Consider the following 27,681-nt stretch of genomic DNA (forward strand, 5'->3'; position numbering starts at 1 on the left):
CTGCCTGTGGGACTCTGGGGCAGATCAAGTACCATTTCCGGCTGGGCTGGGAAAGAAGCCTGGGGTGAAATTGGTTAGAGCCAGTATCAGGGCAGGTGCTGGAGAGCAGGGATAATCGGGGAGAAAGCACTGGACATTCCAATGACCCCTCCCCACCCGGGGCAGGTACAAAGGACCTGCACTGCCCAGGGACCCGAGGCAGGACCTGGCAAAGGCCTGAGCTCTGCAGAGGAAAGGAGAGCCCCCAGGGGGGTCCCACTGAGAGAGGTCCTGAGTGGGCCTCTCTAGGGATCCTTCCACATCAGGTGGAGGTTTGGGAGGAAGAAGGGAAACGCAAGACTGAAAGGCATTCTTTTAAAAAATAAATGTGACTGATTGACTTCTCTGCTTGAAACCTTAAAACCTATCAGGGGCTTCCTATCTCCCTCAGGCTGAACTCCAAACTCCTTCACATGGCTGGTGAAGTCCTCTGCAACGTGGCCACTGCTGACCCCACCCCCAACACATGCTTTATGATCTGGTGTTTCTCCCTACCTTCCCCCAACATTAGACCCATCTGGGAAGCTTTGAAAACACATCAGTGCCACACCCTGCCCCCAGCCGGGGATCCCTGGGAGTGGGTAGCCTTCATTTCTAAAAACTGCCCAGGTGACTCCAATGTGTCTAAGCTGAGAACCCCTGCTGCTCAGACTTTTCCCCTGTGTCACCCTCTCCTGGCCAACTCCTCTTATTCTCCGGGCCTCAGCCCTGTCTCAGCTCCACGTCTGCCTCCTTGGGAAGCCTTCCTGGACCCCGTCACGGTACTCTCCTTGACAAGGTGGACTGGGTGCCCATCTGTGCCTGGGCCCCATGCTGTCCTGGGCTTGTCCCGTGAATTCTTGACACGCGCCCTCCTCCTCTGACCATGACCTCCCTGATCACAGTTGTTCCCCCGCACCTGGCACACAGTAACTGTTCAATAAATGTCTGAAATGATAAATATCAAGTTAAAATCTGTCTCCCTAAAAGTCACCCTTAGTCCCTGATATTTTTTCCTTCCTAATTAAACATGAAAGGCCCAGTCTTTTCTGTGTTTGAAACTTTCCCCAAATGTCTATGGGTATTGGTCTTTAATTAGCACTTCTGGATCCCTCTGGGTGCTTGCTATCCTCCTGAGCAGGGAGCTGGCTCTCTGTTCCTGCAAACATTTCCCCAAATAGCTCCTAGAAAAGGAAGTGCAGCGTCTCCACAAGAAAAGACAGTCTGCAAACAAGAGTTCTGCACAGGCAGGTTCAAAGGCAACTGAGGTGTCCCCCTCTCTGGGAGATGTTTAGAGCACCTCCACTTAAGATCACAGAGAGGTTTAGTCAACACATCTATTTCCTCCTCCGCCCTTTCTCAAGGGAAGCCAGAACTGAGCTGTTGTCAGGGAGGATACTGGCTGCAGAATAGTTTCAAGAGAGTGGAGGGGATGATCCAGGTTGGATCAGAAGAAGATGAGGGCCAGAAGCTGCCAACAGGGCATCAGCTGGCTTTGGAACAGCTGAGAACCTCACCCTGGTCCAAACACCCCGAGGCAATTTCCAATTTCCGAAAGCAACTGTGGAGGAGGAGGCTGGCACCTTTCTCACCTCCTTGAATGGGCAGCTCAGAAGAGGAGGAAGGAGCCAGGAATCCACGGGGCATCCTTCTCCGGCCAACTGTCCAGGGCCTGGAGGGAAGCCAGGCCGCCCTCCTCCTGGAGTTTGGGAATGTGCCCAAGAATAAGGAAGCTGCGGCCCGGCTCCCATCCGGGAGAGGAGGTGCTGATGGCAGCGAGTGCCTGGCCTGGTGGGGACCAGGGGAGAGGGATGGCCGCAGCCAAAGCACTGGGTGTGGACAACTAGGCTTTGTTAGATTTCTGGCTCAATTGACTTTTCTTCTGTGAGCTCAGTTTCCTCATCTGAAAATGAGGGTTTTGTTGGGCCAGGTGTCAAAGGTCCTTTCTAGGCTTGCCTTCTGGGGCTGATGAGAAAATGGAGAAAGCAGAGAGACAGAAAAGTGCAGGAGTGATTGTGACTCAACTGAGCATCCTGTCTGAGGGGATTTGGCATGTCTGCACGTGATGTCAGTTCTTTACAGGAGGCCCCACCCATAGGGGTGGAAATCTCCCCTACCTCTTGGATGAGACATCAGATGAGGAAACTGAAGCCCAAGGAACTTTAAAAGACTCATGCAAGGTCACACGGTAGCCAGCAGAGGGCCTTTGTCCACTGCAGTGATGGCAGGTAGGTGGAACTTCTATGCCAACTCTGAGATTGACAAGGGCTGTCTGCAGCATCACGTTGAGGAAAGAGCCCATAATTGATGAACAACGTCTGCCATAGGCTTGGGAAGAGGACGTGGCAGCAGGCATCACACATATATTTGCTGTACTTACTGATTCATTTAGTAAATTGCTACTTCATGCAGGGCAGTGGTCCTTACACTGCAGATTTAGTGGGAAATAAGACAAGCCCTCGTTCTCAGGAAGCTAACGTTTTAGAAGGGGAGACAGACGATGCACATGTAAACAAATGGCTAACTAATATAATCTCAACTAGTGCTAAGTAGTATAAGGAAAATAAAATAGTGCAATGGGATAGACAGTGATGGTGTGGGGGAGGAGGGAGGAGATCCAAGTGGTCAGGGAGGTGACATTTAAGCAGAGACCTAAATTCTGAGAGGCAGCTCTGTAAGAGCTGGAAGAAGAGATCCAGACAGAGGGAACAGCCAGTGCCAAGGTCCTGAGGTAGTGCCTCCAAGGGACAGAGAGAGACCAGAACTGAGGCTGCTTAGATGGCAATGAAGAGGGTCAGTGGAGGAGGTGGGAGTGGTGAAGCCAGCCATCTGCTCCATGCTGACAGGCCTCCCGATCCTAGCCAGCCCAAAATGACACCCTCCGTCCCTATTTCCCCTCTCCCCCAACCAAATTGCTCCTCCCCAAGTTTTTACTTCTCTTCCCATAAATGACCAGCCACCCCATTGCTCAGACTACTGTGCTATGACCCCAGCCCTCTCACCATCACATCTTGCCTGTGCCCTCTTCACTGGTCTCCCTGCCACCACCCTAGTTCTTAACTGAAGCCCAAAGAGCACTCATCCCTCCATCACTTACTGCCCCAAAGCCCTCTTCTCCCAGTTTTGTCTTTCTTGCCACTATCCCCAAACTGCAAACCCAGGGACACATATTTATTATCTTTTTCAAAGAGAATCTGGAGTTGGTCACAGCCACAGGAGTATTAAGCCCCAATTCAATTCACACACATTCTTCTAATTATCCCTAAACTGATCGTGTTTCAAGATTGGTTCTGGGGCCTGAGTGTTAATTGCTATAAGGCACCTGCATTTATTAGGCACCTGCAGTGCTCCTGACCCTTTGGCCAGAGCATCATAATAGCCCTGCAAGGGAGGTATGATTATTGTCCCACCTTCATTCCTGTAGATACTTGGACTCAGAAAGGTTCAGCTTCTTATCATAAGTTCCCCAGCTGGTAAATGACTGAGCTAGGATTTGGACTCAGGTCCCTCTGATGCCAAAGGCCAAGGTCTTGCTTCTATATTCAGGTTCCTCCTAGAAACAAATGGACAAAGAATGATGGGCACAGAGAGAGGCATCTTGACCTCAGTCTGGACGTTTTTCCTTCATTCCGGATCAAAGGTTGTGGCCCACTCCCTGGGTTCCCTGGTACCTCGTCAGCCTGGAAAGATAAGAGGGTTAGGACCTTCTGCCCATGCAGGCCTGGAGAGATGGAGGTGTCCCAGCTCTCCTTATCTGGCCTGGCTTTTAGTTCCTATCCCTCCACCTGCCCTCCTTTCATGTCTGTTCTGTTGCCAGGTGGTCAACTTCCTGCCCCAGGCTGTTGTAGCCAGTACTCAGGTGCCCTCCAGCCTGTCGGCCTCTTGATCAGGAACCATTCCCGTGGGAACCATGGTGCCAACATCCGGTGAGGACGGGCCCTCTGTTACCTGCTGGCCCGGCTGCCTCTGCTATCAGGCCCAAGAACAAAGGAGACTGTGCCTGCCACCAGACAGGCTGTGTTTGTCCAGGGCGAGGCCTACCCTGGCACAGATGCTGGGCAAACAGGAGTGTCGGCCTCACGGATCTGCCTTACAACGAGCAGGGCTTCAGCTGGGAGGTGTTGCTACTGCCAGGCCACCTGCCGAAATATTACCCTGCCCTGCTGCAACCAGCGCCCCAGGGCAGAGGGGGCTCTAGGGCAAGCTGACCTATCTCTTGAGCCTCAGGCTTTCTAGCTCTACAATGCGGGAGTTGCACAAGATGATCTCCAAGATCCCTTTTGTGGTCTAGAACCTTGAATGATGTTGCTGGGAGTCTCTAGGGCTTAAGAAGAGATCGAAGGCAGAAGTTCCTGGGGATGGGGGGTTGGGGGGTGTGGAATCTGGGAATCTCATGGCATCCTCCTCCCCCCACCCCCACCCCAGCCCCAGGTACCCATGCATACCTCTGGCCGGGAGGCTTGAGCTCTCTAGAGCAGCAATGTCTTTGAGCAATGGATCCATGACCTCATTTACACTAATGGAGCTTTTAGCACCACATCTAGGGTACTTCATGGTCAGAGGATTAAGAGTGACCATCTTGCTTCCAAGGCCACCTAGAATCTGATCTCTCACACTCTCTATCCTCAGAATCTTAGGGTAGCTGGGGAAGGTTCAGAGGGACCATGGAGGGATGTTTCTCCAGTTAGGACAGTAAGAGGCTGCATGGTGATAGTGACTCTTGAACTTCAACGTGCATCAGAATCACCTGGAATGCTTATTTGAAATGCAGAATCCTGGGCCCCATACCCCAGAGATTCTGAGTCCCAACATCCAAGATGGGTGGGTGGCTCAGACTTCTTAGTTTTTAACAAGAACCTAGGTGATCCTTAGGTCTCTGATTAAGTAGAATGAGTGAGTCTAAAAGCTATACAATCGTTGATTCAAATCCCACCCTGCCACTTATGAGCACTGTGACTTGAGGCAAGTCACTAAGCCTTTCTAGATGTCAGTTTTGTTTGTAAAATGAGGCTATAATAACTTCTACTTCTTAATAAACAAGACTTTTTTTCAGAGTGTTTATTGCACTTTGCAAATATTTGTTGAGCAAATGGGGTACAAGTCCATTTGCCCAATCCAGAAACCTGGGAGTTCTTCTTGATGTCTCTATCTGCCCCATACCTCTCAACCACCCAATCACAAATCCTGTGACTCTACCTCCTAAAATATCTTTTTTAAAAAAATAAATTTATTTATTTATTTTTGGCTGCGAAGGGTCTTTGTTGCCACACACAGGCTTTCTCTAGTTGCCGTGAGCGGGGGCTACTGTTTGTTGTGGTGTGTGGGCTTCTCATTGTGGTGGCTTCTCTTGTTGCAGAGCACAGGCTCTAGGCGCGCAGGCTTCAGTAGTTGCAGCACGTGGGCTCAGTAGTTGTGGCGCACGGGCTTAGTTGCTCCGCAGCACGTAGGATCTTCCTGGACCAGGGCTCGAACCTGTGTCCCCTGCATTGGTAGGTGGATTCTTAGCCACTGCGCCACTAGGGAAGCCCTCCTAAAATATCTTATTTTCTTTCTTTTTTTTTTTTTTTTGTGTTACGTGGGCCTCTCACTGTTGTGGCCTCTCCCGTTGCGGAGCACAGGCTCCGGACACGCAGGCCCAGTGGCCATGGCTCACAGGCCCAGCCGCTCCGCGGCATGTGGGATCTTCCCAGACCGGGGCACGAACCCGTGTCCCCTGCATCGGCAGGCGGACTCTCAACCACTGCGCCACCAGGGAAGCCCCCTAAAATATCTTAGACCTGCCCACTTCTCTCCATCCCCGCAGCCACCACCCTAGTCCAAGTCACCATCTTCCTCTGCCTGACCACTGCACAGCTTTCTCTCTAATCTCCCCGTTTCCAACCTTTCCTCCTCCCATTGTTCTTTCCCAGAGAAGCCATGTTAATCTGATAAAGTAATGGCTCTGCTTCAAACCCTAGCTCTCAGGGAGGCCTTTTTTTAAAAAATTTTTATTGGAGTATAGTTGATTTATAATGTTGTGTTAGTTTCTGCTGTACAGCAAAGTGAATCTGTTATACATATACATATATCCACTCTTTTTAAGATCCTTTTCCTATATAGGCAATTACAGAGTATTGAGTAGAGTTCCCTATGCTATACAGTAGGTCCTTATTATCTATTTCATATATAGTAGTGTGTATATGTCAATCCCAACCCTCCCCCCCTCACCCCAGGAAGGCCTTATGAATCTAAAAAAAAATTCCTCTGGTCCCCCACACCGATTTCCAAGCTTCCTTTTGGCCCCCCTCAGCCTCCAACTCTACGCTTAAGATATTCTGAACTTCTTTCGGCTTCCTCCGATAAATGTTTCTCTTGCCCCTGGGACTTCACACAGTTTGCTCTGCCTGAAACTGCCCCCGCCAAACACACATCCTTCACCTACTACTCATCTTTCACATTTCAGCTTGAATGTCATTTCCTCAGGGCCAGACATAGCCGTCCCTCTCACATGTGCTCCAGCAACTCTGTCCTTCCTCCATAATAATAAGTTACACTCTGCTGTGATAACTTCATGCCTGCTTCCATCGCTAAACTAGCTCCAAGAGAACACGAACCTCTGTCTTATCCATTGTTGTATCGCCAGAAGTTGCTAGAGTCTTTGACTCAAAGAATGATGAAATACACAGGTGAATGAATTAATAAATAAACAAGCGAGAAGGCCCTCGTTGCAGGATGCGTCGCGGAGGACGCCCACCTGGTATTGCCTAAGCCGAGTTTCGTTAGTGTCAGGACGTGCTTGGAAACACAGGCACATGGCGGCGGCCCTGGGCACGTACAGACCACACGGGGGCGCCCCCGGCTCGTTGTACGTGGATGGCACCTCGCCGGACACAGGTTCGGTTACTAAACGCCAATGGGGGACAGGAGGCGGGCTTCTCCCTCTGACGGACAGTATCGCTCCGCCCAATCTGATTCATCTTTTCCTTGGCCCCGCCCACCCCAGTCCTCAGAGAACGAAGGTGGGCGTGATGGAGCCGCCGCCAACTGAACTCCGGCAGAGTGCTCTCGAGGCCGAACCAGCGCGCCTGGCGGTCTGTGAGTGGGTGGAGGATGGCTAAGGGTGGGGCCTCAGAGATGACAGGCAGGCGGCCGGCCCCACCCCTCTCGCCCAGAGCGGCCGCGCCAGCGCTGGGGACAGCAGAAGTGAGTACGTGAGCGGCGCAGCAAGAACCCAGCTCGGACCCCGGACGGCGCGCGCACCCGGAGTCCCCGATCCGAGTCGGACCCGCAGCAGACCTCTGGATTATTGTGCACACCGAACTACCACCACTTGCGCACTCCCTCCCCGGCCCGCCCCCCCGAGTCCACTGGTTCCGAGCTCTCCAAGCGCCCCGGATCCTCCAGGACCGGTCCGTCCAGATTCCCCTGGGACCGACCTGCCCGCATCCCTCAGCATCGCCCGGCTCAGGGCGCCGCCTCGGTCCCGGAGCCGCCTGCCTGGATTGCACCCTCTCCTTGCCTGGATCTCGTAGGACCACCGTGCGCGAGCCTTCTTCGGAGCCCGCCGAGCGGACCCTCCCGCGGGTGCCCGCAGCCCCGCCGGCGCGGCCCGGCGCGGCTCGGCTCGGCTCCCGGAGCCCGCCCCGGCCATGGCCCGAGCCCGCCCGCCGCCGCCGCCGCCGCCGCCGCCGCCGGGGCTCCTGCCGCTGCTCTCTCCGCTGCTGCTGCTGCCCCTGCTGCTGCCCTCCGGCTGCCGGGCGCTGGAAGGTGAGCGGCGTCGGGGGGTGCGTCCAAGGGTTAAGGTATCCGGGGTCGCCCGAGCGTGGGCCGGGGAGGGTCTGCGGTGTTGGTCCGATGAGGGCTGGGCGCACTTCAGAGGAAGCTCGGTCACCCGCGCCCTTTCCAGGGTCCGGAGGATGGGGTGGGGAGGACGCTCTCGGCGCCGCCTCGGAGGCTCCAGCTACCTCTGTGGCAGGCAGTCTGCCGGTTGCGAGATCGCGGGCAGCTCAACTCGGGAGAGCGTCCCCGAAAGTCATGGCCCGGCCGTGAGCTTCTGAGGGAGTACCCCGCACTCAGGGCAGAGGAGCGGGGCGTCGGGCACCTTCTGGAGGCAAGGAAGTGTGGGCGACCCACCAGGCGAGGCGGGGGCTCTGAGGCTGATGCGGGGCTGTGGAGGGTGGAGGCGAAGCGGGACTCCCCAGGTTGAGGGGCGGCGTTGGTTCGGAACCCCTTGGAGTGATCAGTGAGAGTGTGAGTGCGTGCACCCCGCTTTGTCAGGGAATGGCTGCGGGGATGGAGAGGCGGGGGCCTGTTATTGTTTACGGTTTACGAGCGCCAACTATCCACGAGGTGCTGTGTTCACCGGGCATTACACGCGGCTCTGCGGCACCCCCTCTGCCTTCTAGCAGGACACCCCGTGTGCTGGGGTCTCCACCGAACCCCTGAGGTTCCGGGGCTTGTCCCAGGTAGTGCCGGAGCCGGTGCCTTACGCATTAGCCGGTGGGAAAAGGCCGGGCTTCTCTCGATGGGTTCTGTGAAACCTGCCGAGACTGCTCCAACTTCCAAACGACTGTGGTTGGATGGACAGCCCAAGTGTTTTTGGCCCCGGTGGGAGAGTTCACACACTTGACACAAGCCTGAGGGAACAGAGGCACTGACACTGGTTAAACAATAGACATACAGACAGATGCAGACACAAACGCACAGTTCCCAAAATTTTTGGAGCCATTAAATGAGGGAAAATAAACCTTCCTTAAGGTGGAGGGAAGGACACCACAGAAATTTGGGGGAAATTGGGATTATAGGCAGTACTTATATTTGGTATCTTTAACAAATCCGGTCACTTTCTTAGTTTGAGAACAAACATATGAATTCCATGCGACTTGGTTTGTTCATATGTTCGTAATTGGTAAACTTGAAGGTTGGAAGGAAAAAAGAACAGAGTTCGGAGAGAAAGGCATTCTCTGGTTCTTTCTCATTTTCTCCAGGGGGAAAAACACATTCTTCTGAACGTCTTTTATCTCTGAGCCCATTGGTGCTGACAGACTGATTCACACGGGTGGACGCATGCAAATCCAGACAGACACACCGAGGTCGCGCCCACGCTTGTGCACGCTCTCCCACATGTGTGTGATAGAATCACAGGCGTGAGAAACCGGTGTGGGGCTTTGTTGTTGATTGCCTCAAGGGTGTGAGCCAGGGAGCCTGCTGGAGTTCCCAGGTCTGTGTCTTAGCCCGGGAGAGGCGACACAGGCACACGCACTTACAGGACTGTGTGTGCCAGGCCCCAGAGCCCTTGTTGTGGGGCGTGGTGGGTGCTGATTCGGAGAGTGGAGTGGGGGCGTGGTTTGGGTCAGGTGAGCAAGGGGTACCTGAAAAGGCTCACCCCTTCTTTCCTCCCTCCCTTCTTCCTCTTTCCCTTCCTTTCGTCCTCCTTTTCACCCCTCACAATCTGCTGGTCCCTCTAGACCCCAGCTGGCAGGCCCTAGCTGGGAGCTGGCATCCAGGCCTCCAAGCCCAGGACCCAAAGGGCTGACCAGGAGGCAAAGGCCTGATGAGCTGTAGCAGCCCAGGAAAGAGAGGACAGTGGGACCACTGCCCCTACTCTGTCCCCTCCTCCCTCAGGCTGTGAAGTGGGATCTGGGGCTATTCCCTGGCTGGGTGGGTGGTGGCTGGGAGGCCAGGCCAGTGTGGGGTGCCCCTAGGAAGGTAGCAGTGCCTCCCAAGTGTGGCTTTCACGAGTTCCTTCACTTTTGCCATATATGAGAACTTAGGGTCTTCCGCTGGCGTGAGAATGAAAGGAAAAAGAGAGATGACGCCTCAGGGTGCTGACCCCAGCCCAGTGGTCTACCTAACCACACTCCTGCTCTCCCTCACTGTGAGATGGGATAGTAGTCGAACCCACTGTGAGATGGGATAGTAGTTGAACCCATCTCCTAGGGCTGTTATGAAGATTGAATCCTTAATGTGTGTCAAGTGCTTAGCACAGCCATTGTTATTCAAGGATTAACTGTTATTATTACCCTAGGGTCTGCTCCTTGGGGAGCGCCAGAAAGTGAAACTGGTGTGTACCCTTGCCCTGCTGGAGGGAGCTTAGAGGACGCAATAATGGGAGGAGGAAAAGTTCGTCTGGGGAGGAAGTTGTCCCCCCACCTCCATCTTTTTCCAGCTTGGGGAGGGAAAGGATGGGATGGGAAGAGAGCTGGGTCAGGAGACAGCTGTCCTTGACTCCTGCCTGTACCCCATCCCTATTCTGGAGCTCCAATGGCGGGATGGGTGGACCTGGGGGTCCTGGGCTGTGGCCAGAGGACAGGGCTGGGTGGGACGCCCAGCACTGAAGCTCTCTTCAGCCCCCCAAGCTTTATGGGTGGAGGATCTCACTCGGTTGCTCCACCCAGCCTTCCCTTTGGTTTTGCCAGGATTTGGTTTGCCCTTGGCCTTAGGGAGCCTTTAGGCTCTTGGCCTCTGAGGTCATTATATTTAGGCCCAGGGTCCTTGAGCTGTAGGCGCTGTCCCTCATGGTCTCATTGATTAGATGCTGTCTAGCACCTGGTGGTTCTTCCTCCCTATATACTTGGGGTTCATGAAGATTCTGCATCCAAATATCTCATCAGTTTTCCATGAGGATGGAGCCAGGGTCCTGGCTTATCCTCCTTGGTTGAAGAAACACCTCTCTCCTTGCCCTCTGATTGATTTCCACCTGCACACACACACACACACACACACACACACACACACACACACACACACAAATTGCCCTCGATTTTACCCTCACTCACAGGGAAACAGGGCCACCTTGTTGCTCACTCTGCTTTCAGGTAATGTCCCCCAGTCCCCCAAGCCAAGACCATTCTCCCCTTCAGGACCATGAACCAGGGAGTGGGGTCCAGTAGGTGAGCGGACCAGGAACAGGGCGTGGGATAGGAAGGATGTCTGAACCATAGGGTCCTTATACCTCAGATGGGGTGAGGAGGTCCCTGCTGGGAAGAGACTCTTTTGAGAAAAAAGAAACAGTTACCAGATGTAAGAGGGGGGACTGGACAGCCTTCTCCCAGGCAAGCCCTGTAGCTGAGCTGCTGCTGTAGTGGAAGCAGGCCCTGGCGGGGGACAGGCAGTGTGTGACCCATCTCTTTCTCAGAGGCAGCACCAGTGACCACCGAGTAGGTGGCAGCTGAGAGGGGACAGCGGGCTGGGGTTTCTGTGGCTTCCTCACTTGTTCGAGTGGCCTCTGGCTCTCCAGCACCCCCGCCCCGCCCCTGTTTGTCTTCAGCTGGCACCTCAGAGCTGCGACAATGGACAGCAGCAGGGATTGGGGGGAACCAGTTTGTCCGTCACTGTCTTCCCTTTAACCAGAACTGCTGCCACCGCCGCCGCTGTGGCCTCAGCAGCAGCGAGCTAACCCAAAGCTGCTGTGGGCAAGGCCTCCGCCACCCGCCTTACACTAATTAAACAGCATGAAGAGGCTGAATCACCAGGCCTGCATAGTTTGAAAATTGTAGCCCTGCCTGTTGTGCTGAGTCAAACTGGTTTGTCGGGATTGGGCAGCTGGGAGTGGGGGGAGGGAGACTGGATACATCTGGGCACCTGATGGGGTGGGAGAGGCCCCCTGCCCCAAGGGCTGGCCCTGGCACCGGGTCTCCTGTTGCCTCTCCGCCCCCAGACTCCTGGTCAGACCCGCTGTGGCTGGGCTCCCAGGGAAGGGCTCCAAAGCTAGCTGTTCATCCGTCCTTCTGGCTGCTGGCAGGGCCACAACTGGGGTGGGGGCTGTGGGGGGCTGTGGATGAGCACTGAGGCATTTGGGCTCCTGTCCTGTGCTTCTTCCTCCCTTCTCCTCCCTCTCAGGTTTATTTAATTATAAATCTCCGTGATCTGAGGGGAAGAATGAAAACCAAAATGTGTTCTGTTCTGGGATGCTCCCCTCTCCTCCATCCCAGACTGGAGGCCCTCGGGGCCATGGCAGGGGGCGGGTGGTGGCCCTCCAGGTCCCATGGCAGGGTCTGCCTAAGACCCCTTTCTCCCCGGGCTGACCACCCGGAGTGTGCAGGTTGGTACACGCGTGTACACACACCGACACGCAGGGGAGGAGAAGGATGGGAGAAGATGGGACAGATCCCTTGGATTGGTTGGCTGAGGTAGGGACCCCAGGCGGAAGAGGGGGACCAACTCCGAAGTGACCGGGAGTTTCCTCCCTCTCTTTGCAGGCAGGGTTCCAGGGTGTGCCTTCTTGCCCGCACCCTGCCCCTCTGTCCTCCTGCCCCTGCACGCGCTGCTGGCCCAGCCCAGGAGCGTGACCTTTCCCACCACCTCAACGTCCTCGGTCTGGAGTTTGGGCCGGTGGGTTTCTTGCTCCTGTCTCTAGATTTGTTTGATTCTCTGGTCTCACTGGCATGCCTGTTCCCAGGGTGGGGTGCTCTGTGTGACTTGGGGCTTGGGGTCGCTGTGGGGTCTGGCAGCTCCATAAAGTTGTGTGTCCCTGGCCCTTCACTAGGGCAGGTGGCAGGCTCCCAGCACCAGGGCGGCCCAGTGAGGCCCTCAGACACAGGCTGGGTGCCCACAATGTTCTCCTCCTGCTGGGCCCACAACTTATGTGTTGCCTGAAGCTCCTGAGGCTAAATGCCCTCATCGTGCCACCCCCTCCCCAAGGGCTCAGTGCTGGGGATGGTGGCATTGTGCTGGCCGGGAAGTGGCCTGATGCTTGGGCAAGGGCTGCACCTGGGGAGGCTGCACCCAGCCACACCCAGAATCATCCTCATGCCCCTGCCCCACCCCTAGCCTCGTGACCTGTGACAGCTCCTGCCTGGGTCAGGGCCACGGGAAGCTGGTCTGGGGCTTGTTCCTTCCCTGAGCCTCTGGCCGAGGCTGCCCCAGTACCTTTGCTTTCTCAGCAGACAGTGCCCTCTCCCAACTCTTCCTCCACCCCACTTGAAAACTCACCTCATAGAAAGATCGTGCTTGTAGCGTGTGTGTGGGTGTGTGGGTGTGGGTGTGGGTGTGAGATGTGCATGGAGGATGCACCTCTGAGGCTTTACACAACCTCTAGATATTGATACTTATACTGTGTCTGCATGCTCCTGTGGAATGTTTTGGTGCAAATGGGCATCTGTGCATGTGCAGCTGATGCTAGTTGTGTGTGACTGTGTAAGAGCATGTCACCGTGTCTGTACAGAGAAACTGGTGTTTGCGTTTGTACTTGACTACACTCAAGACTGTGACTTGTGGTTGGCAATAGTGTGCAGTTGGGTGTGTAGGGAGAACGCACTATTGAATGCACGTGCCCTCACGTATGCATATGTCTCAGGAAATCCGCACATCTGAGGGCTGTGAGAGTGAGTCTTTGCCTAAGGCAAGCCCAGTCTGTGTGTAGGAAAGACTCATTGTATACGAATGTCTCAGGAAGACTGATCTGCTTGTACCATATGTATCCGTGTGTCCATCAAAGACAGACTGTAGCTGTGTGTGAAGCCGTGTGTGTGTTTGCGGGTGGCTGTGGCTTTGTGTGTTTTTGTCCACCATACGTGTGACTTGTCGCTGCTTGGCCCCGGTGGCGGGAACGAGCCCAGCCACTGAGAACTGGGTGATGTGTGTGCGTCTGTGTGTGCACAGGCCGGGGCCACACGGCTGCTGCCACGTGGCTGTTCCCCGCGGCCCTGTGAAACCTGAAAGGGGTGCTGCTTTCCTTCTGAGCATTGAAGCCCCAGTCCCAGAACATCCCAGAAAGGCCTGGTGGCCACTTCCCTGCTTGCTTCGTGGGTTGGTGGGGCTGTATCGGGGAGCAGCCACTTGGTGGGACAGAGGAGGGTGCGGGTGCAGTTGGCAGCTGGGGAGTGTGGAGATTGCTCCCTCATTCCTCTTTTGTCCCTGTCCCCTGTAACTGTATCCTTTACCCCCGCGTGTGTACCTACACACACACCCACACCCACACATGCCACACACATAGAAAAGGTGGGCTCTGTTGGGCTGGGTCTCTCCCCGCCCCACCCCCAGACAGATGGATACTGGGGACCACCCCCCATGTTCTTCCTGAGGCTGGGACCCAGGCACCTCAGGGTCTCCCTCTTGCTGAAGCGAGCAGGCCCCTCCCCTCCCCCAGAGAGCAAGCCCCCTCCCCACCAGGGTGACCGAGCCCTTCCTCAGGCACACATGACTCGAAATCTAAGTCCTCTCCTCATTAATGGGAAAAATGTGCCGAGATTGAGCGATGGCCAAGGCTGAGCGATGGCCGAGGGCCGATCCCCGCCCCCTCCCTCTCTCGCTCCCCAGAAATTAAGCAGAAACGAAGATCCTACCCCACCAAACCCCCCCCCCGCCCCCGCCCCCCACTCCTCTCCGAGCCGGCGCAGGGCTTGTTTTAAACTGCGGAGGAATCTGGCTGGAGGGGGGAGGGGCTGAATATTTGGGTTTAAACAGTTCCAGATGGGTTTGGCACTGGCTGAGCAGAAGGAAGTGAGGGAGATGGAGGAGGGAGGCAGCGCGAGGGAGCGGTGGGAGCCCTGGCCTGCTCGGCGGCGGGCGGCGGGCGGCGGGCAGACAAGCAGGCGGACTGGCTGGGGGGAGGGGGTGCGCTTGGCTCCACGGCTCCCAGGGACAGCGGTACTCCGGGCCGCTGGCTAGCGAAGAGGCTACTTGGCAGCCTCCCTCTCTGTCTCTGTGTCTGTCTCCTGGGGCCTCCTTGTCTCTCCATCTCGCTGTCTTTTGTAGTCCACCGCCGGCCATCCCGGCTGTCTGGTCCTAGCCAGCCGGCTCAGCACATCCCTCCAGTTCAGTGCCGCCCACCATCCGCCTGCTCCGCCCGCCTGTCTCCCTCCTTGCCTGTTTCTGGGGCCCCTGCTTCTGCCCATCCCGTCTTCCCTCCCGTACCCCTCTACCCCCCTGCTAAATGTCTGTGTCTGTCTGTCTGCCAGAGGGGCCTGTCAGGCCACCGACGATGAAGCTGGGATAGCGCATCCTGCAGCCGGGCCCTCCAGGGACCAGCTGCTGCTGCAGGAAGATGAGGGAGCCTCACTCCCCAAAGTGAATGGCTGCTGCTCGCTGCTCCCTTTGCCTCACGTGAGGGCCTGGGGCCACAGCTGCCTCATCCCCCATCCTAGGCTCAGACCCAGACTGCCGGAAAGTGGCGAAGGCCGAAAGCCTGGAGCCTGTGGGGTTTGGGCCTTTCCCTTCCTGGATACCTCCAGCCTGCCCCATTGCTGACGTGGAGGCCTTCAGAAGTTCTGGGGCGGCCCTGCCCCATTCCAGGTTGGAGTGGAGGGGAGAACTGCTGGCTCTCTTCCAGGCTATGGGAAAGGACCTGGGGCCTCTTTTCTGCTCCTAGGTCTAATGTTGGGGTCACACTGTCAAGAGAGTTTTCAAGCCAGAACCCAGGATCCAGGTTCCTAGGGGAGCAAGTTTAAGTCAGAAACGTTAATAGGCGCCTCCTGTGGCCGAGCAAAAGGAAACAGATAAAAAAATCCGAAGCTCAGAAGAGGATCGGTGCTATGACAAAGCACCTGGCCCTGGATGCATAGAGGAAGGCGTCCAACCCTGACTTGGTGGTTCAGGGAAGGCTTCCTGGAGGAGACGACATCTTGGTTGGGACTTAGGGTATACACAGGAGCTTTCCAGGTGTTCTCTGTTCCCCCTTTACAGAGGGGCATATTGCAGTCAGAGGGCCCTGGTTAAGGGGTTAGTTGTGGAATCAGATAGACCTGAATTTGAGTCACCTTTCAACTTTTCACCTCAAGTCCTAACAGTTTTACCTTATGTCCTATATGTACTGTATCTGGGCATCAGTTTCCTCATCTGTAAAAGAGGTACGCCAACAGTACTTTTATCCAAGGATTGCAGGAAGAACTGAACTAGCTCTAGAGGAACTAGTCTGGGCCTTGGTGGCCCTCACCCCGTCCTCAAAGAGCATTCCTGTCCTGTCCTCCAGAGATGGTCTGTGGGAGGCTGGGTGAGAGTGGGCTCTGGCCTGTGACTGCTCTTCCCTTCCCCTGGGCGTGTGTGGAGCTGGGCCTTTGTGCTGGGAGTGGAGTCAGGGGAGGCCTGAGCAACAGGGTCTGAAGCACACGGCCCTTTGTTCCAGGATAAAGGCCCTGCCAGCCCCTTTGTGTGGAGATTAGCAGAGCCTGTAGGTGTGTGAACTGGCCCTGGCTTCTGCCTCATTAACCCAGACCTGGGGTCAGCAGCTGACACTCACTCCCAGCTGGCCGGACAAGACATCTTTGGGGCTATGACATCTCTGGGGGTGGCTGCAGGGTCTCCTCTGGGCCAGGGGAGCTGAGGGTTTGGGGAACTTGGGGATGGGGTGGGAGTACCTGGTGGGAATCAATGTCTGGTGTCCTGGCCTTTCCTGGGCAACCTCCTCTTTCTCTTCATCCTAAACTTGGCCCCTGACCTTTTTTCTCCTTTTGCTCCCCCAGAGACCCTCATGGATACAAAATGGGTGACGTCCGAGTTGGCATGGACATCTCATCCAGAAAGTGGGGTAAGACTTCCCCCCCCATTTCTCCTGAGTGTTGGTTGCCAATTAACCCCTGCAGCAGGGCTCAAGAAGGGCTGCCTCTGCCCACTGCTTGTCAGTTCCCCCTCTTGCGGCATCCCCGTCCTCTTCATCTGTCACCTTCCTCCTTTGCCTGATGGTCCATTTCTGTGAGTGTTTTCATCTCTGACTCTTCAGCCTGCTTCTGTCCCCCCTCCGCCATACACACCACCTTTGGCTCATTCTCCCTCTGCCCACCCCCCAGCCTGTCTTCAGCCTATTTCCATCCCTCTCCTGCCTGACATCCCTTTGCATGTCTGTCCTGACCATCTCCCTCCTTCCTGGGTGCTTGGGAACAAGGAAACCTTGGTTCCAGATCTCTGACTTGCTGTGTGACCTTGAGCAAGACAGTTTGCCTTTCTGGGCCTCCATTTCTTGACTGTTACATTCCTGTAGTCCTGACGTCTCTAAAGTGTTCTAATTAGCCTCCCTAGATGTCCTTTACAACTACACTAAGTTCTGGAACACTGGATTTGGGTGATATTATAGGCCCTTAGTCACCAGACCTGACTCTGTGACCTTGGGCAAGTCCCTGCCTTTGTGAGTCTTGACTTCCTCTCCTCTGGAGTGGGGACAACAGATGTATTGGATAGGGTTTTTCCGTGAGATGTTACGGAAGAAGCTGAATGAACTTTCTGGCCAACCCAATACCTTATTAAGGAGCTGTGAAGGTTAAATGCGATGGTAATAGTGATAACCAAAGTTTACTGAATGCTTGCTCTATCTGTATCAGGCATTGGTGCAAGCCCATTACATATATTAAACTGATTTAATTCCTCACAGCCTCATTTACTTGCAATCAGTCCCACTTTATAGACAATGAAATTGAGGCATAAAGATAATAAACATTATAGCTAATTCTCACATAGTACTTACCAAGTGCCCCATTCTAAGTGCTGTAGTCATTTAAAGTCATTTATTCCTTATACATCTTCTTCTTACCATGTTACAGATGGGGAAGTGGGGGCACAGGGAGGTTAAGTGACTTACCCGTAGTCACACCACAAGCAGAGAACTGGGATTTGAACCCACGTAGTCTGTGTGCTCAACCGCTACACCATGGAAGCATCTCTGTGAAGTAAATACAGCAGATCTGGGCATGTGATAAGCACCCGGCAAATGCCGGTGCTTACTCTCTGTCTTTTTCACTTGCACAGTGGGAAGAGGTGAGCGGCTATGACGAGGCCATGAACCCCATCCGCACGTACCAGGTGTGTAACGTGCGCGAGTCAAGCCAGAACAACTGGCTTCGCACAGGGTTCATCTGGCGGCAGGACGTGCAGCGGGTCTACGTGGAGCTCAAGTTCACTGTGCGTGACTGCAACAGCATCCCCAACATCCCTGGCTCCTGCAAGGAGACCTTCAACCTCTTCTACTATGAGGCTGACAGCGACGTGGCCTCGGCCTCCTCCCCCTTCTGGATGGAGAACCCCTACGTGAAGGTGGACACCATCGCGCCCGATGAGAGCTTCTCGCGGCTCGATGCCGGCCGTGTCAACACCAAGGTGCGCAGCTTCGGGCCGCTCTCCAAGGCCGGCTTCTACTTGGCCTTCCAGGACCAGGGCGCCTGCATGTCGCTCATCTCTGTGCGTGCCTTCTACAAGAAGTGCGCATCCACCACCGCAGGCTTCGCGCTCTTCCCCGAGACCCTCACCGGGGCTGAGCCCACCTCACTGGTCATTGCCCCTGGCACCTGCATCGCCAACGCCGTGGAGGTGTCGGTACCCCTCAAGCTCTACTGCAACGGTGACGGGGAGTGGATGGTGCCTGTGGGTGCCTGCACCTGTGCCACCGGCCACGAGCCAGCCGCCAAGGAGTCCCAGTGCCGCCGTGAGTGGGGACTGGCCTGGGGAGGGTCTGGGCCACAGCCGCCCGCTGCCCCCTACCCACCGCTTCCTACCTGCCAGACAGGGGGGTCTGGCCTTAGGTCTGGGGCAGAGGGAGGAAAGGGAGGAGGGGTATCAGGTGCAGAAAACATGGTGCAAGGAGGGAGATGAGAGAAAATGAGGAGAGACACCAGAATACCAGGAGAAAAAAATGAAACTAAAGAGAGAGGAAGGAAGACATGGAGAATCCTTGACAAGGAGGCAGCTGAAGAACGTGCTCAGAGTCTCGGGAGGCCAGCAGAGACGCCCGTTTGTCCAGTGCCACGTTTACGTTTCACCCTGCAAGTATTAGGTGGGACCCAGAGCTGCAGGCACCTCGTGATTGGCCGTTTAACCTGAGGGGTCTCATCTGCATCTTGAGAAGCAGTATTTATAGCACAGAGGTTAGGGGCCCAGTCTCTGAAGTCCTGAGTCCTGACTCTGCCACTTACCATCTGTGAGACCTTGGGCAAGTTATTTAACTCTTTGAACCCCGGTTTCCTCATGTGCAAAATGGGGACATTAATGGTGATTCCTTCATGGAGTTGTAGTGGGGCTTAACTGAATCAGTGCATGGCAGCCCTTGGAACAGTGCCTGGGACGTGGGGAAGCACAGCACCATGTAAGCGTTAGCTGTGACTCTCGGGAGCCCTGGGATGCACGGGGGACAAGGCTTGTTTGGTCCTGGTTTCATAGACGAGGAGGTTAGGAGGCCTGTCTTGGGTGGCTTGCCGAGACTCATAAGACCTCCCAGCGTGCTAGATTTTCCAGCTATAGCACCCGTTCATGAGAGGTTCTCTCATCTGAGGCTTACCACAACTTTGTAAGGTAGATTCCAGCTGCGTCTCCTGTGGAGCCAATAAGAAGGCCCAGAGAGGCTCTGCACTCTAGGCCTCATAGCTGGGAATGTGGGAGCTGGGACTGCAGCCTCACCCAGTGCTGTACCATGCAGGCCAAGGTGCTGAGGGCTTTGTCTTCTGTCCCCTCTGCCCTGTTCTCCCACCTGGCACTTGCAACCTGAAGCTACTAGGGGTGGGAGCTGGCTGTTAGCACAACCCTCAGTGTAAGGGGGCTGGAGGCCCAACCTGGCTGTGAGGCCCTGTGTCGGGTGCTGTTGTGGGAAGGTGAACAGTGCCTTGCCCTGCCCCTCTCCACTTCTCTATGGGAACCTGCCCCCAGACTTCCTCCTCCTAAGTGGAGAAAGGGGTGGGGGTGATGAGCCTGACAACCTGAAGAGCGGCTAACACTTTGCAGGTCCCTAGCAGGAAATGCACTATGGTTCCCATAGCAACCAGGCTGGCCTGGCCCCTGCCCCCTCTCCCACTGGCTCAAAAGAGCTGGGATGGAATATCACCTTAGTCGAGGGAGATTAAACCCCGGAGAAGGGCACAGACCCAACACCCCGGACGACCTCCCCAAAGGCAGTTGTATGTGGGCAGGATGACCATATGCTTTAGTGTGTCCAGGGCAGTCCTGGTTTATGCCTGTCATGCTAATGTGATTATTACTAGTGCCCGCTTTCACTCTCAAAATAGTGCAGTTTGAATAATAAATTATATGGCCATCGTAGCTATGGGGACTCTCCAGAGCCAGGCCCAAAGAGAGGCTCTGAAGGGGTGTGCAGGCCCCAAGCTCTGGGCTCCCTTTGGGGATTGGGGTTCCCCTCGTGGATGCTTTGAGGCCTCTGAACTCCAGGTGACCCCAGCCTTCCTGCCTGCTTTCTTTCTCTCCTTTTCTCACCCTTCCTCAGCACCCACCCCTGCCCCAGGGCAGAAAGGAGCTGCTGCCCTGCTCCTGGTTGGGTGGGGAGAGAGGCTGGCTGTGAAACTCAGAGGCCCCACCTCCTGGCTCTTCTGGGGCGTTCTTCAGGATCTTCAGGAATAATTATCCTCGAGCTTCAGGGAGGGGTGGGGGCGCCCCAGCAGAGTAGAGGCTGCTGCCAGCCCACTAATGGTCTCTTCCCGTCCCCCTCCCTCCTCTTCCTCCTCCCTCTCATCCCTGCCTCGACAAGTCCAGGCTGTCCGGGTGATGGAGCTGACGTCTTCGTCTGTGAGGCCCCAGAGTTGGGGGTCGGGGTCGGGGCAGGGGCGGGGAGGAGTCCACTGACGTGGGGTTTCCTCGGGGCAAAAGGGCCTTTTGTAGCTGCAGCTGGACTTAGGCAGTACCAGCACGGCCCCCGCAGTCTGGGAGGTGGGGACCGAGACCTGTGCTTGGGAAGGGCCAGATTCCCACAGAGGTGTGGCGGGTTGGTATCTGCAGGGATAGAGGTGAGACGTCCATCCTCTTCTCCCCCCCAGCCTGTCCCCCTGGGAGCTACAAGGCAAAGCAGGGAGAGGGGCCCTGCCTGCCCTGCCCGCCCAACAGCCGCACCACCTCGCCAGCCTCCAGCATCTGCACCTGCCACAGTAACTTCTACCGCGCAGACTCCGACTCTGCAGACAGTGCCTGTACCAGTGAGTGAACGCGCATCCTCATACTCTCCCACTCCAGGCCTTCCCTCTGCGGGCCAGCCCGGGGGTGCCTAAACAGTCTTTATGAATAGCTCCACTTTCCAGATAGGATAACTGAGGCTCAGGGGGGTTAGATGTTGTGTTCAACATGGCACAGGTAGGAAGTGACCGGCCCTGAGCCAGAATCCAGGTGAGCTGAAAGGCTTAGCCCTCGCACCAACATTTAATAAGCATTTGTTAGCTCCTCGTTGGGTATCAGAAACTGGCTAGGACCCTCTAGTCCATTACTCCTTCCTCTGTCTAGAACTGCTATTCTTTTGGCCCAACTCTAACCAGAGAGGGGACCTCATAACCCTGGGGCAGCCTGGTGTCCTGCTTTTTCCCTGCTTCAGCCTTTAGTGCCAGGAATTGCCAGGCGCCAGGGATGTGGAGGAAAAGATACAGTCACTGTTCTAGGAGCTTGCAACCTGGTGGGAGAAACAGATGTGGAAACAGATAATGACCATATAATGTGCTAAGTGCTGGGCTGGAGGGATGCCCAGGAATTGTTACAGGAATGAAGAGGACGGGAAGAGAATGAATCAAGGAAGGTTTCCAAGAGGAGGTGACCTCTCGAGTTGAGCCTTAAAGGCCAAATAAATAGGAGTGTGCCCAGCGAAGAAGCGTAGGCAAGGTATCCGCTTATTAAAGCAGAGGCAAAGGCAAGGAGGTGGGAAGCAGCTTGGAGTGTGCAGGAACTCTGGACAGACGGTGGTCCTAGGGCCCTAGCTCACTGTCCTCTCCTTCCACCTTTCCCACAGCGGTGCCGTCTCCGCCCCGGGGTGTGATCTCCAATGTGAATGAGACCTCGCTGACCCTCGAGTGGAGTGAGCCCCGGGACCTGGGCGGCCGGGACGACCTCCTGTACAACGTCATCTGCAAGAAGTGCCGTGGGGGCCTTGGGGCCGGGGGCACCGCGACCTGCTCACGCTGCGATGACAACGTGGACTTTGTGCCTCGGCAGCTGGGCCTCACAGAACGCCGGGTCCACATCAGCCGTCTGTTGGCCCACACGCGCTACACCTTTGAGGTGCAGGCCGTCAACGGTGTCTCGGGCAAGAGCCCTTTGCCCCCCCGCTACGCGGCTGTGAATATCACCACCAACCAGGCTGGTGAGGAGGGTGCACAGGAGGGTAGGGCCTGGGCCATCTTCCCCCACATAGAGCTGAGGTTGCCTGGGGCACAGACCATCGGGGGTCCCGTGGGAACTGGGTCCTTGGGAAGGGTGCCAGGGCCCGTGATGAGCCCCCCGCTCTTCCCCTAGCCCCTTCTGAAGTGCCAACACTACACCTGCACAGCAGCTCAGGAAGCAGCCTGACCTTGTCCTGGGCACCCCCAGAGCGGCCCAACGGAGTCATCCTGGACTACGAGATGAAGTACTTTGAGAAGGTCAGAGCCTCCAGGGGCAGGAGGAAGCCTTGGGACAAGAAGATTACCCCAGAGAGTGTCAGGGGCCCTTGAGAGCAAAGCCTTGGGTACTGAGTGGGGGGTGGGCAGGGGCCGATGGGCGTCAGGGCCCACTGAGACACAGCCTTCCTCCTGGTATTGCAGAGTGAGGGCATCGCCTCCACAGTGACCAGCCAGAAGAACTCCGTGCAGCTGGACGGGCTGCGGCCTGACGCCCGCTACGTGGTCCAGGTCCGCGCCCGCACCGTAGCTGGCTATGGGCAGTACAGCCACCCGGCTGAGTTTGAGACCACAAGTGAGAGAGGTACACACCCCCCACTCACCTGTCCCTGCCCCTGTCCACACTTTCCACCCCACCACTCACCTGTCCCTCCCCGTCTCTAGGCTCTGGTGCCCAGCAGCTCCAGGAGCAGCTCCCCCTCATCGTGGGCTCTGCCACAGCTGGGCTTGTCTTCGTGGTGGCTGTTGTGGTCATTGCTGTCGTCTGCCTCAGGTACTCCCAGGCCCAGGGGCTGACTAGAGCTTCCCTTTAGTGCCCTAGAGCCCTCTCGCCACATAGGTGAACCATCACCCACGTCAGACCTAGAACCACAGCCTTCCTAGGCCCAGGCTATCCTTGTCGGAAAGGCTGTCTCCAGTCCATGCCTATGTCCTCGTCCTGTCCCCTCCCTGTCCCCTGAATCTACTGGCAGATTCCCTCAGGGACCAAGTCCACTGAGCCTCTTGCCCGGAGACCCAGTGGCAGCTGTAGCCACTGACCATAGCACCGGGCACTGGGTGGTCCCCTATGCTCTCTGCCCCTCCTGTGAGCCCAAGGGTCCTCTGAAGGGAAGGAGCTGCGGACTTGTCTCATGCCTACCCTCCACCCCGCCCCTCCAGGAAGCAGCGGCACAGCTCTGATTCAGAGTACACGGAGAAGCTGCAGCAATACAGTGAGTTTGCTTCCTCATCCCAACCTCCCAAAGCTCCCTTCGTCCCTGCAGGGCTTGGAGACACCCCTTTCCCTGTCTGGGACTTTATTCCTTTAACTCCTACCCTGGCTGCCCCCTCCTGCTTCCAATTAAGTGCCACTTCCTGAGCCCCTACCTCACGCCCCCTAGCCCCAGAGATGAGTGAGATGTGACCCCTGTCCTCAGGGGTAGTCAGTCTTGTAAGAAAGACGACATAGGTATACACAGGGAACAATGAGAGAACAATTAAGTGTTAAACCGGGTGTTCCTGGGACAGAGGGCAGTGAGAGTTCAGAAAAAAGGAAGGCTTCCTGGAGGACGTAGCCTTGGGCTGAGCTGAGCCAGGTGGGATAAGCAGGGTTTAGAGAGTGGGGGAGAGCATTCCTGGCTAGAGGAGCCTCTGGAAGGTCGTGGGTGGGGTGGGGAGAGTGCCCGACAGGGGGGCCAGTGAGAAGGCTGGTTTGACAGCTGCTGGGAAGCCAGGCTGGGTGGTTGCGGCCAGTCCTTGGAGGGTCCTGAAAGGCAGGCAGAGGAGTTTGGACTTGACTGCACCACCGGTGATCTGAAAGGCTCTCAAGCTGGGGAGCAATACTATGAAAGTATTGTCGTAGGAAGACAGGTGTGTGGGCTAGATTGGTGAGCAAAGTCTAGAGGCAGAGAGCCCAGCTGGGAGGCTATTGCAGTAGTCTGAGTGTTGATGGCCTAGACAAGGTCGGGGGCAGTGGGAATGAGGAGAGGGACGGATCTGAAATAGGTTTTGACATCATGAGAGATGAGGGAGAAAGAAGAAGAATCCTAGGTGTCTAGCCGTCATGGTTACTAGTTCTCACCAAGAGGACAGTGGCGGGGTGGGGAGGGGCAAGTTCTGGCTTCAACAGAGGAGTACGGAGCAGGTTTAGCAGAGAGGCTGGGAATGTGTTCCTGTCTCGGGGAGGAACCTGGGGCAGTATCCCGGGTCGCAGAGTTCCCTCACTGTCCCCAGCTCAAGGATCTCACCCCCTCTCACACCCACCTTTTCTTCCTTAGTTTCTCCTGGAATGAAGGTTTATATCGACCCTTTTACCTACGAAGACCCTAATGAGGCTGTGCGGGAGTTTGCCAAGGAGATCGATGTGTCCTGTGTCAAGATCGAGGAGGTGATTGGAGCTGGTGAGTCCCCTGGGGCACGGTGGGGAGGAGAGGCTGGTGGTGACCCCGAGGGAGGGCAGAGGTGGTTGGGTACAGAAATAGCTTACTATCTGTGCCCTGTGCCCTGCAGGGGAGTTCGGGGAAGTGTGCCGGGGTCGGCTAAAACAGCCTGGCCGCCGGGAAGTGTTTGTGGCCATCAAGACACTCAAGGTGGGCTACACAGAGAGGCAGCGGCGGGACTTCCTCAGCGAGGCCTCCATCATGGGTCAGTTTGACCATCCCAACATAATCCGGTTGGAGGGCGTGGTCACCAAAAGTCGGCCAGTCATGATCCTTACTGAGTTCATGGAGAACTGTGCCCTGGACTCCTTCCTCCGGGTAAGAGCCAGCCCCTGGCCCCTCCCCCTCTTCCTCCCCCCACCCCCAGAGAGCTAGGTTGGGCAAACCACCCCCTCCCACAAGTCAGGCAGACCCTATTCAAGTCCAAATATTTACTGAGGTGGCATGGTGCAGGGAAAGAGCTGGGCCTTCAGAGCCAGGAAAACCAGAGTTCTCATCCGGACTCTGTCCGCCCCCTACTGCCTGTGTGACCTCAGGCTTTACTTAACCTCTCTGAGTCTCAGCTGCCTTGGTTGTAAAATGAGAATGGTTAAGTTATTTGGGTCCTCACAGGGGTTAATTAGGTTGATATATACAGATGCCGGCCACATAGGAGGGCAGCTTCCTTACTCTCAGTGCACGAGGGACATGGTCAGATGGGTAGATGAGGCATGGTCTTGGAGGACTTGGAGAGGGTGGGCAGGCGGGCAGGCAGGAGGGTCTTGGGTGGGCCTGCGGCCAGGCAGGAGGCAATGGGCACCCCCTTGAGCCTGCTCGTTGCCTCCAGCTCAACGACGGACAGTTCACGGTCATCCAGCTGGTGGGCATGTTGCGGGGCATTGCTGCCGGCATGAAGTACCTGTCTGAGATGAACTACGTGCACCGAGACCTGGCTGCCCGCAACATCCTTGTCAACAGCAACCTGGTCTGCAAAGTCTCAGACTTTGGCCTCTCCCGCTTCCTGGAGGATGACCCCTCTGATCCTACCTACACCAGCTCCCTGGTACAGGAAGCCGCCGGGAGGGAGACTGGGGGCGGGGCCAACCAGGCAGGGGCTCGGGGCTGGGGATCAGCCCGGAGACATAGGGTGAAGGGCGTGTGCCCCCCCCACCAGGGCGGGAAGATCCCCATTCGCTGGACCGCCCCAGAGGCCATAGCCTATCGGAAGTTCACCTCTGCTAGTGACGTCTGGAGCTATGGAATCGTCATGTGGGAGGTCATGAGCTATGGCGAGCGACCCTACTGGGACATGAGCAACCAGGATGTGAGTGGGGCCAGCCAGAGCGCTCGGGTGGGTGGGAACTGGCTGGGGAGCAGAGTGGTGGCTTACTCCAGGGTTCCCTGCTCTTGGCTCAGGTCATCAATGCCGTGGAGCAGGATTACCGGCTGCCCCCACCCATGGACTGCCCCACAGCACTGCACCAGCTCATGCTGGACTGCTGGGTGCGGGACCGGAACCTCAGGCCGAAATTCTCCCAGATCGTTAACACCCTGGACAAGCTCATCCGCAACGCCGCCAGCCTTAAGGTCATCGCCAGTGCCCAGTCTGGGTCAGTTCCTCCGCCTCTGCCCCTGCCCTGCTCCCGAGCCAGCAGCACTACCCCTGCTTCCCCTGACATCAGGACTCATCAAGTTCCTCTCTTCTCCCCACAGCATGTCACAGCCCCTCCTGGACCGCACGGTCCCAGACTACACGACCTTCACGACAGTTGGTGACTGGCTAGATGCCATCAAGATGGGGCGGTACAAGGAGAGCTTTGTCAGTGCGGGGTTTGCGTCCTTTGACCTGGTGGCCCAGATGACCGCAGAGTGAGTGTGCCTCCCATTTGGAGGGGCAGGGCTGGGGGCCCTGAGCTGGGCCCGGAGTGGTGGGCAGTCGGGGAGGGACTGACTGTGCCCTTGGCCCGTCTGCAGAGACCTGCTCCGGATCGGGGTCACCTTGGCGGGCCACCAGAAGAAGATCCTCAGCAGTATCCAGGACATGCGGCTGCAGATGAACCAGACGCTGCCTGTGCAGGTCTGACACCCAGCTCCCACTGGACGGGTGCCCTCCAGGGACTGTGCAGGACTCTGACCAGCTGGCTGGACTTCGGGACTTCGGGATGTCTGGCCTTCGGCTGTGGCCCAGAAGATGGAAGTCTGGGGAAGGCCCAAGCTAGGACTTCTCCTCCAGGCCTGTGCTCCCTCCGCAGGAAGTTTGCCCCAAACCTCTTCATATTGAAGATGGATTAGGAGAGGGGGTGATGACCCCTCCCAAGCCCCTCGGGGCCCCGGCCTTCCTGTTCTCCAGTGGGGGATCCCCACCACCTCAGACTTGGCTGTTCTTCAGTGCTGGAGGTCCTGGCGCGGTCAGGTGGGGAATACACCTGGGTTCCATAGGGCCCAGCCCTGGCAGGGGTCTGGACCCCCAGGTAGGCAGAGAGCAGTCCCTCCCTCAGGAACTGGAGGAGGGAACTCCGGGAATGGGGAAATGTGACACCCCCATCCCGAAGCCAGCTGGCCCCCTCCAGTTTGCACAGGGACTTGTTCTGGGGGCTGAGGGCCCTGCCCCACCCCCGCCCTTGGTGCTGTCATAAAAGGGCAGGCAGGGGCAGGCTGAGGAGCAACCCCTTGCCCCCCAGAGACTGACTCTCAGAGCCAGAGGTCGGATGTGAGTGAGTGAGTGAGAGAGAGAGAGAGAGAGAGAGAGAGAGAGAGAGAGAGAGAGAGAGAGAGAGAGAGAGTGTGTGTGTGTGTGTGTGTGTGTGTGTGTGTGTGTGTGTGTGCGCGCGCGCGCGCGCGCGCACTGGCCTGCACAGAGAGTATGGGTGAGAGCTTGGCCCTCTGCCCTGCCGTGGGGCCAGCTGGGCCGTCAGCGAAATAAAGGCAATAAGATGATTCTTTTGCCCCTTCTCATTCGACCTCCCAAGGCAGGATTCCCTGATGCCCTCGAGTTCACAGTCCCTCAGCGCCAGCCCTTCAGAACTCCCAGGAGTCATTGGGAGGCCAGATGCAAGCCACTCCAAGTACCACTTCCCTTTCATGCTTCAGCCTTGCGGCATCTGACTTCTTGGAAGTGGGGAAGTAACAGTAGAGAGGAAACTACCCCAGAGCTCCTTCCTTCTAAGGCCCAGGCCTTCCCAGGGGCTGTTGGAGTCTGGAAGGTGTTTTACAGATGGTGTTTCACACCCATTGTCTCTGAGGGGGCTGGGGGTAGAGGGAGTTGGTCAGCTCTCAGGGTCTCATGG

At 56.5% G+C, this 27,681-nt stretch overlaps 1 protein-coding gene across 1 annotated transcript; it reads left to right on the forward strand.

Annotated features, from left to right (window-relative positions):
• Window positions 1-7,162: 7,162 nt before the first annotated feature.
• Window positions 7,163-26,911, forward strand: EPHB3 (EPH receptor B3). The gene is made up of 16 exons (XM_067738308.1): window positions 7,163-7,764; window positions 16,398-16,462; window positions 17,674-18,346; window positions 20,679-20,834; window positions 21,632-21,982; window positions 22,135-22,259; window positions 22,422-22,581; window positions 22,662-22,770; window positions 23,157-23,209; window positions 24,254-24,376; window positions 24,486-24,733; window positions 25,242-25,457; window positions 25,569-25,718; window positions 25,811-26,004; window positions 26,108-26,263; window positions 26,369-26,911. Exons 1-16 carry the CDS (start codon window positions 7,647-7,649, stop codon window positions 26,475-26,477), a joined length of 3,006 nt encoding a protein of 1,001 aa, XP_067594409.1. The 5' UTR covers window positions 7,163-7,646; the 3' UTR covers window positions 26,478-26,911.
• Window positions 26,912-27,681: the final 770 nt, after the last annotated feature.

Source organism: Pseudorca crassidens, chromosome 5 (assembly GCF_039906515.1).
Source record: "Pseudorca crassidens isolate mPseCra1 chromosome 5, mPseCra1.hap1, whole genome shotgun sequence".
In the NCBI taxonomy this organism is placed as follows: Eukaryota; Metazoa; Chordata; class Mammalia; order Artiodactyla; family Delphinidae; genus Pseudorca; species Pseudorca crassidens.

Bases quoted from the DNA above. Each gene is read 5' to 3' on its own strand.
- EPHB3 (XM_067738308.1), top strand. From the start codon at position 7,647: ATGGCCCGAGCCCGCCCGCCGCCGCCGCCGCCGCCGCCGCCGCCGGGG. The intron at 21,983-22,134 runs GTGAGGAGGGTG...CTCTTCCCCTAG, and splicing joins TATCACCACCAACCAGGCTG to CCCCTTCTGAAGTGCCAACA. The intron at 23,210-24,253 runs GTGAGTTTGCTT...TTTCTTCCTTAG, and splicing joins GGAGAAGCTGCAGCAATACA to TTTCTCCTGGAATGAAGGTT.